General features: G+C 69.1%; 1 protein-coding gene across 1 annotated transcript; it reads left to right on the top strand.

Annotated features, from left to right (window-relative positions):
• Positions 1 to 3353: 3353 nt before the first annotated feature.
• On the top strand, positions 3354 to 9921 carry PPP1R26 (protein phosphatase 1 regulatory subunit 26). Its single transcript, XM_062207281.1, has 3 exons — positions 3354 to 3420; positions 4253 to 4515; positions 5443 to 9921. Exon 3 carries the CDS (start codon positions 5670 to 5672, stop codon positions 8877 to 8879), a length of 3210 nt encoding a protein of 1069 aa, XP_062063265.1. The 5' UTR covers positions 3354 to 3420; positions 4253 to 4515; positions 5443 to 5669; the 3' UTR covers positions 8880 to 9921.
• The last annotated feature ends 1021 nt before the right edge of the window (positions 9922 to 10942 follow it).

Genomic DNA, 10942 nt, shown 5'->3' with positions numbered 1-10942 from the left:
TTTATTCTTAATAAAAAGTATATTTCACTCACAATCCCGATCGATGTGGCCTCTGGTCACGGTCACGTGACACAGAGCAGCCAGGAGCATAGTGGGAGCGCAGGTGAGACAGGAAGCCCCCAGGTGAACACTTAAGAGACACCCACAGCCCGATGCAGGCACAACTGGAAGTCACGGGGCTCAGGCCAGGTCGTGGGGTGGGCCTGCAGGGGGAGACCCTGGGACGCCCTCTGCCAGGCCAGACGCGGCCTCAGAACTCGAGCTAAACGGCGATAAGCAGTGAGAACACTTCTCACAAACGGGCCCGTGCGGGTGCCGGTTCGAGTCCCAACTGCTCCACTTCCAATCCAGCCCCCTGCTGTGGCCTGGGAAAGCAGTGGAGGATGGCCCAAGTCCTTGGGCCCCTGCACCCATGTGGGAGACCCGGAGGAAGCTCCTGGCTCCTGGCTTCAGATCGGCCCAGAGGATAGAAGATCTCTCTCTCTGTAACTCCACCTTTCAAATAAGTAAATCTTTTAAAAATAAAAAAAAAAATGAAAATGCAAGCAGCAAGAACGACAACACAGCGTCCCCTTCCTCCTCACCCGCCCGCCCTGCAGTCCGCTCCCCAGAGCGGTCAGCTGCTCAGGACTGGCCCACCAGGAGGGGCTGGGACCCCGCCAGCTTCCCAGGCTGCTTGGCAACACCACCCGCACAGGGCCACACACAGTCTGCTTTGCCCTTGTTAGCCCCACCCCCACCCCGGGCATCGTCCACTCTGGGCAGCTCGCGTCACAGCCACTGGGGCTTCGCTTGGACAAGCGGACAAGTCTTCAAGGCTGAACTCCCGGGGCGTCGAAGTGCGGCCACTTCTCAGTGTCCTGTGCCTTTTCCCCTGGACCGCGGGGCAGGGCCTTCTGGCCAGCAGGGCCAGGGGCTGCTCACTCAGTCCGGGGAAACAGATGTGGACAGATAGCCCTTCGGCCGATGCCCCTGGACACTGGGGACAGTGGCCACGGGAAGTCCCGACCGTCTCCGCCCCCCCTCCCCACGGCCAGGCGGAGGCCCAGAGAGGCACAAGGACCGGCCCCCAGGACATCCCTGTCCCCAGAGCAGCAGCCCGGGGCTGTGTGCAGAGACACTGGGAGTCCCTGACCTCCACAGGCAGGGAGGTGGCCTCGAGCGGGTGCCGACCCTGGAGACCGGGAGCCTGCAGACGTCCCCAGTGCCACCAGCCCCTCGCCCACCAGGGGTGCCAGGACATACAGCTGCCTCCCCGTGCACCCCAGCGTCATGATAACCTCCGTGTGGGCCCACGCACACCCTCAGGCCAGCCCTCAGCCTCGGCCTCCGCTCTCTCGCTCCGACACTCAGGCGTTAGGCCAGTGAAACCTCAGGTCAATGACGGCCATCCTAGGCCCGGCACCGAAGCCAGGAACCACGAAAGTCTAGTTAAAACGAGCTCACAGGCTGGCACCGCGGCTCACTAGGCTAACCCTCCGCCAGTGGCGCCGGCACTCCGGGTTCTAGTCCCAGTCGGGGCGTCGGATTCTGTCCCAGTTGCCCCTCTTCCAGGCCAGCTCTCTGCTATGGCCCAGGAAGGCAGTGGAGGATGGCCAAGTGCTTGGGCCCTGCACCCGCATGGGAGACCAGGAGAAGCACCTGGCTCCTGCCTTCGGATCAGCGCGGTGCGCCCACGGCAGCGGCCATTGAGGGGTGAACCAACGGCAAAGGAAGACCTTTCTCTCTGTCTCTCACTGTCCACTCTGCCTGTCGGGAAAAAAAAAAAAAACAACCAAGCTCACTACAGGAACAGCAGACGACTCACAAACAGAAGCCGAACCCAAGAGAACGAGAACCCCAGGGCACGCACCCCAGGGGGACCCTCAGCGGCAGAAGCCGTCAGCATCATGAAAAAGACACGCAGCGGCCGGCATCCCCCGCGGGCCCCAGTTCCTGTCCCCGCGGCTCCACTGCCCGTCCGCTCCCTGCTGTGGCCTGGGAGAGCAGTGGAAGACGGCCCGAGTACCTGAGCCCCTGCACCGGCGTGGGAGACCCGCAAGAAGCTCCTGGCTTTGGCCTGACCAGCGGATGGAAGACCTCCCTCTCTCTGTGTGTGCCTCTCTCGCTCTGTAACTCTGACTTTCAAATAAATAAATGTTAAACAAAAAGGCACACGGCCCACTAGCAACTTTCCAAGAACACACGAGCGGCTCCTCCCGGCCAGCAGGCAAAGAAGGGGAAAAGCCCGTTCTCCCGTGGGCGGCCGCAGCCCAGGGGGCCCACGGAGCCGGGCCAGACACCGCGGCCGGCGCCGCCTTCCCCAGGGCCTCCTGGCACAGAGCAGTTGGGAAACCCTCCAAAGCCGGCTCATCAAAGATGCGCATCACAGCCCTGCTCGGGGAAACTGTGAATAAACACGGGGAACCCCCGCGCGCTCTGCGGGCCACCACGTCGCGGGAGCGCACTGCGCCCGCACCCCGGGACGCCCAGAGGCGCTGAAGCCCCGTGCCCCAGGCTCCGGCCCTGCCCGCTCTGTGCCCACCCTCCCTGCTGCCCAGCCAGGCCACTGGCCCGAGGGCGGGCAAGGGTCCTGGGCGCCCTCCCCACTCCGTCCCCGCAGGTGTGCGGGCGGGGTCCGCCCCTCCCGCGGCTCCGGCGCGCGCCCCCTGCGCGGGTCATTCTCTCCCCCTCTCGGCCCCCGGCCCCTTCTAAGTCTGGGGCGCGTCGGGGTCCTCACACCCAGGCCAAGCGCAGCGCGGGGGGCCCGCGGGGGTCAGCCCCGCGCCGCACACAAACTTGGAGCAGAGGACGCTCGCTGGGCCGGGCGGGAGGACCGCGAGGCCGGGGCCGGAGCCGGGGCGCGCGCGGAGGAACCCCCACCCCGCCACCGCGCGCGCTGCCCGGCCTCGGACCCACCCCGCGCGGCGCGGGCGGCCGCGCGGACGCAGGTGGGCGCGCTCTCGCGGGCGGGGGTCCGGCCGGGCCGTGCGCCTCCCCCGGAACTCGGCCGTGCCATTCCCATGATGCCCAGCCACGGGCACGGCTTCCGGAGCGCGGCCGCCGCCGCCGCCCAGGGTAGGTGGCGGGGAGGGGGCGCGGGGTCGCCCCGCCCCCGGCGCCGGCCCCGCCCCCGCCGCGCTGCCCACGGCGCGCCCCGGCGAGGGGCGGCGGCGGCGGTGCGCGGGGAGGCGGTGGCCCGGCCGGACGCCCCCGGCCCCCTCCCCGCGCCCGGGCCGAGGGCGGAGCGCGCTGGCCCCGCCGCCTCCCCTGGGACGCGGGCGCGGGGCGCGGGCAGGCGCCGCGGGACGGTACAGGCCGCGGCGGGCGGCGCGGGCGCCGGGGGGCTGCTCCCTGCCCCGGCGGGGGTCGTGGCCCCGGGTCCCGCCCCCGCGCGCGCCCCGCGTTCCTCGAGAGTCGGCGGGCGCGGCCGGGCGCCAGGTGAGGCGCAGGTGGGGGCCCGCGGCGGGGGCTCCTGGGCCTGGCCCCGGGCGGCCCCTGCCATCCGGAGCGGCCGAGGCCTGCGGGCCTCGGGACTGCGGCTCTCGCCCTGCGCCGGGCGGAGCTTCCGGGAGGGCTGCCGGCGCTGGGCTCCTAGGGGAGAGCCTCCCGGGGGCGCAGGCCTGTCCTTCCCGGGGGAGGTGCCCACCCCTACCTGGCCGAGGGCAGGTCAGTGCGCCAGGGGCAGTCTCGGGGGGCGCCCCCCAAGAAAGGCGAGGAGCCGCCGGTGGGGGGGTGATACCCAGGTGCAGGTGCCCCGCCCCCTTCTGCGGGGTGGGGGGAGCGGGACTGCCGCTGCGCCTGAGGCTGGGAGCTGAGTGCTGGCCCACGGCCCCTTCGGGTGGGCTGGAGAGGCCCGGCCTCTGGGACCCCCGGAGGTGAGGACAGCGGCCCCCAGGCGCTGGCACAGACAGTGGACAGGGACCCAGGAGCCGCCCTCCCTGTCTCAGATTCGCGAGGTGTGGGGAGCAGGTGCAGGGCCGAGGTTTGACAAGGGGGAGCCCCTGGCCCGGGTCGCACCTTCCTCCCAGTGGGCGGCTCCCCCGGGAGGGCCTCTCCCCCTTCCCCGCCTTGTTCCTGGGCTCTGGGTTGTGACAGTGGGTGGTTCGCGGGTGTGAGCTGGGCTGGGTGTTGTGGAGGGAGGTGGTGGTAGGTAGGTGGTGCCACGCCCCACACGGGGCTCCCCCCGCAGGCCAGGCGGTTGACTTGGGGGGGGGGGTTCCTGTGGGAGTTTGATTCCCAGCCCTGCGGTGAGCGCTGTCTCTTTCCACAGTAAGTTAGGAGCCGTCGCTCGGGCGTCGGCCGGAGATCCCCGCCCGAAGCCGGCCGAGGATGTGTCCGGGTGCCCGTGGGGCAGCGGAGACCGCCCAGGAGCGCCGCTGGCCGCCGTGTCTGCCCCGTGGACCTCTGGGAATTCTGCTGAGTTCGTAGGCCGCACGTTCCCGGAGCAGTGCCTGCAGCTGGGTCAGGTGTCGCGCGCTCCTGGTGATTCCGGCTGCGCCGTGTGGCCACGTCCGGCCGGGGCCCCCAGGCCAGGTAAACACCCCATGCGAGCTTTGGGGCGGGAGGGCTCCTGCGGCAGGGGCCCCACAAGAGGCATAGACACGCCAGGGCCTCCCCGGCCCCACAGGGGCCAGCTTTGGGGAACTCGGTTTCCCTGCCCCGCATCCGAATGGCTGTGTGCTGCGGTATTGGGGCGCAGGGAGTCGGGGGGACGGGGTGGGGTCAGGCCCGTGGTGCGGCTGGTGCTCAGCGAGGCGCTGCTGCTGTCTGTGGTGTCCCTGGGCGTCCCTGAAAAGGCCCCTTGCCAGCCGGTCCCCAGGACCCGCCCAGTGGCTCTGCTGGGGTCCCCACAGTCTGTCGGGGATGGGGAGACCATGAAGTGACCGCCCAGGGTGGACGATGCAAGGGTGACCGAGTCTGGGACAACAGCTTCTTTGCTAATCAGCTAAAAATGATGGGGTGGCCCAGGAGACCCTCTAGAATATATGTATCTTTTTTTTAAGACTTATTTATTTATTTGAAAGTCAAAGTTAGAGAGAAGGAGAGGCAGAGAGAGAGAGAGAGAGAGAGGTCTTCCATCCTCTGGTTCACTCCCCAGATGGCTACAATGGCTTTAGCTGAGCTGATCCAAAGCCAGGAGCCCCCGGAGGCCTTGGGCAGCGACGCCAGCTTCCTCCGGGTCTCCCACGTGGGTGCAGGGGCCCAAGCACTTGGGCCATCTTCTACTGCCTTCCTGGGCCACAGCAGAGAGCTGGCCTGGAAGAGGGGCAACCGGGACTAGAACCGGCACCCATATGGGATGCCGGCGCCGCAGGCCAGGGCGTTAACCCCGCTGTGCCACAGCACCGGCCCCTGCACTGCTGACGTTTTAAGGTGACCAGGTTTAGCACCAGCGAGAACGGAAGGCGCTGGGGGCCATCCTTTCCCGCGTGGCTCACGGCGCGCCTCTTTCTGTTTCAGGAGCCCGTGGGTCGGTGGAGAGCGGACTGAAGTCGCCCTAACCCTGGATTGTGAAGCCGCAGACCCCGTGGCCCCGCCGGGAGCTAGCCGCCCTGGTGCAGAGAGGAGGGGGCTGCGTGTCGCGGGCTGGGTGGCTCCGCTGTGCTAGCCGAGGCCCCGTGGCCACGCGTCCGCCCGCGTGCCGGCCCCCCTCTGCAGCATGTGCCGCCCCCGCGCCCCCCGCTAGCATGTTCCTCATGAACGCACCCCCGGTGGCGGCGCTGCGCTCCAAATGGGAGGCCTTTAGGTTTCCCAGGTGCTTCTCGGAGCCGGAAGCCGCCGTCGCGAGGGCCTCCGTGAGTGCCAGGGTGCACATGGTGATCAGCTCGCTGCAGCGCGGCGTGAGCCATGAGCCGGCCGCACCCCGGAGCCACAGAGCCGAGCGGGGCCCCCTGGTCAGGCCGCCCGCGCGCCACGGGCAGCAGCCCCTGCTCGCCGCCTGTGGCCTGGAGCCGGCAGCGCCGGATTCCGACAGCGATGACTCCGTGGACCGGGACATCGAGGAGGCCATCCAGGAGTACCTGAGGGCCAGGGGTGGCGCCGCACAGCATGCCGGGGCTGGGAGGTGCAAACCAGAACCCGCTCCCGTCGCTGCCCCGGCCGCCCCCTGCCCAGACCCTGGCGGCGAGGACCGGGGCTCGGCGTCCCCGGCCAGCGTAAGCAGTGACGACTCCTTCGAACAGAGCATCCGGGCGGAAATCGAGCAGTTCTTGCGCCAGAAGAGACAGCAGGAGACACACAGAGGCGAGGGGCCCGCGGACAGGAGCCCAGACCCCGGCGAGAGCCCGGCCAGGTCCACCAGCAGACCCTGCAGAGAGCTGGCCGGGAGGGCGGCGCCCCCGGCCCGGCTGGACCCTGCGGGAGCCTCCAGGGAATTCATCTTCCGCAAGGCTCCGCGGTGGGCCAAGGCGAACGGGCAGCCCCGGGGCCTGCGGGCCGAGGCAGCACAGCAGAGAGGCGGCGCCGGGCGGAGGCCGCCGCGCGCCCAGGCCACGGCCCCAGCCCGGGAGGCGTCCGACTCCAGCAGCGACGACGGCATCGAGGAGGCCATCCAGCTGTACCAGCTCGAGAAGACCAGGAGGGAGGCCGGCGGGGGCCCACCCACCGACGGCGGGAGCAGCGCCGCCAGGCCCGGCTTGCCCGAAGCCCACCGGAGAACGCCCAGCAAGAAGAAGCAGGGCTCCATGAAGGCTGCGGACCCCGGCCCCCCGACCAAGCTCCCGAGGGCCGGCAAAGCTGCCGTGCCCCCCGGCGACTCGGCGGGCCGGCCCTGCTGCCGTGCCGACGCGTCTGCCGAGCTCCTGTGTGCCGAAGCCATCCTGGACATTTCCAAGGCGATCCTGCCCGTCCCCGGGGAGGGGAGTGGCACCCGGCCGCCCGCCAGCCTGCTCCTCCGCCCCCCCGACGTGCCTTCCCACGCCGACGGCGGCGACGGCAGCTCCGTGGACAGCGACGACAGCATAGAGCAGGAGATCCGGGCGTTCCTGGCCCTCAAGGCCCAGGCTGGGAGTTTGCTCGCCAGAGCCGAGGGTGGCCCACAGCCCACCCAGGGCCCGCACAGCCAGCCCGGGGACCCCAAGACCCCTCTCCCCAGGCCCCCGGAGCTGCCGCTGAGCTGCAGGAGGAAGCGCAGAGGCTGCGGCAGCTCCCTGAGGCCTTCGGCGCCCAAGAAAACCAGGGAGCCGAGGGACGGCGGCCAGGGTGCCAGCCTCGGCCCGGGCAGAGCGCAGCCCGGGCAGGACCTGCCTGGCCTGGGGCTGGCCGGCGGCGAGCTCCCGAGAGAGCAAGAGGCCTCGGGCCAGCCTGCAGCCTGCAGGGCCGCTCGGCTCAGTGACACACAGGCGTCCCCTGGTCCCGGGAGGGCGGAGGAGGCCCGGAGCGCCAAAGAGAAGGAGAGCTCCCAGGACAAGAGCAGCTCGCTGGACAGCGACGAGGACCTGGACACGGCCATCAAGGACTTGCTGCGGTCCAAGCGGAAGCTCAGGAGGAGAGGCAGGGACCCCCGGGCCACGGGCAGGAAGAAGGTCCGGTTCAGCACCCCCGAGACGCGGCTCTCGGACAGGCTGGGCGGCCTCCCGAGGGGCTGTGGGGAGCAGAGCCCGCAGGTGCTCAAGAGCTGCCTCTCCCCGTGCCGCCGGAAGCCCCCGAGCACCTGCACCAGGCCCGAGGCCGCCTTGGCAGGCGAGAGCGCCGCCCCCGTGTCCCGGCCGAGGGGCCGGGCTTCCTCCAGGGGGAGCCCCAGCTCCGGCGAGGCGGCAGCCCGGGACCAGCCGCGTCCAGCCGTGTCAGAGGACACCAGCTCGGTGGACAGCGACGACAGCATCGAACTGGAGATCAGGAAGTTCCTGGCGGAGAAGGCCAGGGAGTCCGCGACGAGCGTTTGTGAGACACCGGCCCCGGCTGGGGGCCCCCTCGCTCTAGGGACAGGCACGCCGGCCCTGCAGCCCGGCGTGTGCACGCGCAGCCAGAGGGCCAGGGGCACGCCCGGCTCAGCAAGCCTCTTTGCCCAGGGCGGGAAGGGCGCCCCCTTGGCCGAGCTGGGCCCTGGCCTCACTGCTGCTCTGGCTGGCTGTGAGCCGGCGGCCCCCAGGAGTGCCAGCGGGGTGCTCTCTGCCAAGGGGTCTCCTGGGAGCAGGAGCGGCATTTACGTCCACAAAGACCAGAGCCCGCGAGGGGCAGAGCCCGCGGCCTCCGACAGCGCTCCCGGTCAGCTGCCAAAAGCAGGCAGCGAGGCCAGAGGCGCCGGGGGGACCTTCCACGTGAGCTACGGGAGCCGCAGCCTGCTGACCCCCAGCCCAGGGCCCCAGGCCGACCTCCCGCTGCCCTGGAGCGACTTTGCCCACCCGGCTAGGCTGCCCAGCCCATGGGCACTGAGCTCAGAGGGCAAGGGCTCGGCGTGGACCGTGGGCCTCGGGGGTGAGAAGGAGAAGGGGGCCGAGGGGCTGGCCCGGGGCCCCCTGGGCCTCACGCTGGATCCCAGGAAGGGCCCGCCCTTCTCCGGCTTCTCTCCCCTGCTGTCCACCCAGTTGTTCCACTTTGGGAGGGGCGTGTCCTGGGGGAGCAAGCACCCCGGCCTCTCCAGTGCCCACCTGGGGCTACCGCTGCAGAGCCCCCACTTCTCTGCCTTCCGGGAACCCCCGGCCAGCCACGGCCCCGTGTTCGGGGGCTCACACCTGCTGGGGAAGGAAGCCGGGCCCTGGCCCGGAAGGAAGGCGCAGGCCGGGCTCAGCTCCCAGGACAGGAGGGGCTCGGGCTCGGGCTCGGGGGGGCCCTGTGCAGACCTGCGGTATCGGCCCGGGTCTGGCAACACCGACCCCCAGGACCCGGAGGCCTTGGGCAGCGATGCCAGCGAGCTGAGCGACGCCTCTGTGGAGGATGGGGTGGGGGCGCGGCCGTGAAGGGCAGAGCCCCCCCAGCCAGCTGTGGGGCCATACCTGGTGCGGGAGGCAGGTGCGCATGCCCACCTGTGCGCGGGCGACACCTGTGGCCCTCGGCGGGCCCCGTGTATATGTACACTAACGTGACACGAGGTTTTTATTTAACAGATGTGTCCCAGTAAATATGATTTTTGTAGCTCTTTGTAAATTATTTAAAGTACTGTAAAAAGTATTTTTGGAAAATGCTGTCATTGAGTTTTGTAGGGCCTGCGGGTTTCTGTGGTCTGCGTGTGCGTCTTAGGGTCGCCGGCGTTTGGTTCTCGCCCTCCCCGCCGCTGTCTGTCGCATCTGCGGGCCCAGCCTGAGGCTCCCCGCGGTGGGCGGTGGCCCCTGCACGTGGAATTCCGGGCAGGGGCACGGCTGGTCCCAGGCCTGCCTCCCTGTGTGCCCGCTGGGGCCCCCACATTGACCTCACTCGGTTACGGCTCCGAAGGGCGGCGGTGTGTCCCCGCTCGGCACTTCCTGTCCCGGGTCTGTAGCGTGCGTGGGCGCTGCTGGAGTTAACTCCAGGGCTCCGGTCCCCAGACACCAGGGGCCGAGGGCCTTCCCCACACCTACCCTCCAGGCCCCGGCACCCAGCCTGAGCGGCCCACGCAGCGCCATCCATGCCGTGGCCCCCGTGGCCCTGGCAGCGCTGCAGGTTTGTTGGAGGCGGTGGCCTTGGGTCCACCAGCGCCACTGTGTTCACTTCCTGTGCCTTCTGCCCTGAGGCGGCTCCAGCGGCCGTAACACCTGCGCTGTGACTGTCCAGCACGGGTGGCCACGCCCCCTGGGTTGAGCCCGGCCCCCATGGTCGTCCCCTGCTCTCTGGCATGGGCCTGCTGTCCTCACGGGGGCCTGTCCGTCTGTCCGTCCGTCCACCAAGTGCTTCTGGGCAGAGCGGTGCCATGAGACCCGCGCTGTAAGTTCCGTTCCATTTTCTGCAGGGCGCCGTGAACCCTAGGAGAGCCGACCAGCTGGTTTTGTAAGAGAACGGCTTTTTCATACAAATAAACCGAGCTCCGCCCTGAGTCTGCCTCTGCTTTGTCTGCCTGTGGCCCTGCGCCTGCCCTGGGGGAGGCCTCGTTCCCTCCTATGGGGCCCTGTGCAGAGCTGGGGTCACCTCGCTGGGGGGGAGTCTAGGACATCCCTGTTCAGCCCCCCCCACTGGTACCCTGGGGTCTGCTCTGTCGCCCTCCAGAGGCAGTGGCCTGTGGAGACACCAACCCGACGGCCCCCACCGTGGGCTCAGACCCACCCGGGAGCACCTGGGGCCTCGTTCACCCTCTGCTCAGGCGTAGAACTCGCCGGCTTCAGCAGTGGCCCGACACCTTGAAGAAGCAGCTGGACGGGGCCGGTGCTGTGGCGCAGCGGGAAAAACTGTCCACGGCACCAGCATCCCTATGGGCGCCAGTTCAAGTCCTGGCTGCTCCTCTTCCCATTCAGCTCCCTGCTGTGGCCTGGGAAAGCAGTGGACGATGCCCAAGTCCTTGGGCCCCTACACCCACGTGGGAGACCCAGAAGAAGCTCCTGGCCCCTGGCTTTGGACTGGCCCAGCCTGGGCCATTGCAGCCATTTGGGGAGTGAACCAGCGAATGGAAGACCTCTCTCACTCTCTCTTGCTCTCGCTCTCTCCCCCGCCCCCAACTCCACCTTTCAGATACACAAACAAATCTTTAAAAAAAGAGAGCGAGCTGGGGAGGGACCGCCCATTCCCGTGCCCTCGGAGTGGACAGACCTGGGCGCAGGAATCGTCCACCTGCCACAGGTGTTACGAAGCCTTTGCTTCTGCACCCACGCTCCAGTTCCAACTGGCAGGTGCCACGGCCAGCGGTCCCCCTAAACCTGCCCCTGCCCACCAGGACTCTGTAGGGGAGGGGGCCGCCACACACTTGCAGCCCCGTCTCGACAGCTCCACAGAGGTGCAGAAGCCTGGGTAAGTGTGCATCCACCTTGCGGAAAAACCCAGGTGCTGGGAGAGTCAGACAAGCTCTGTAAGTCCAATGATTGACAGCTACAGGTGCGAACCTCCCCAGGGGGCCCCG

The sequence above is a fragment of the Lepus europaeus genome, chromosome 12 (assembly GCF_033115175.1).
Source record: "Lepus europaeus isolate LE1 chromosome 12, mLepTim1.pri, whole genome shotgun sequence".
Lineage (NCBI taxonomy): Eukaryota > Metazoa > Chordata > Mammalia > Lagomorpha > Leporidae > Lepus > Lepus europaeus.
The sequence above is the reverse complement of the archived record's forward strand: the minus strand, read 5'-3'. Positions and strand labels throughout refer to the sequence as shown.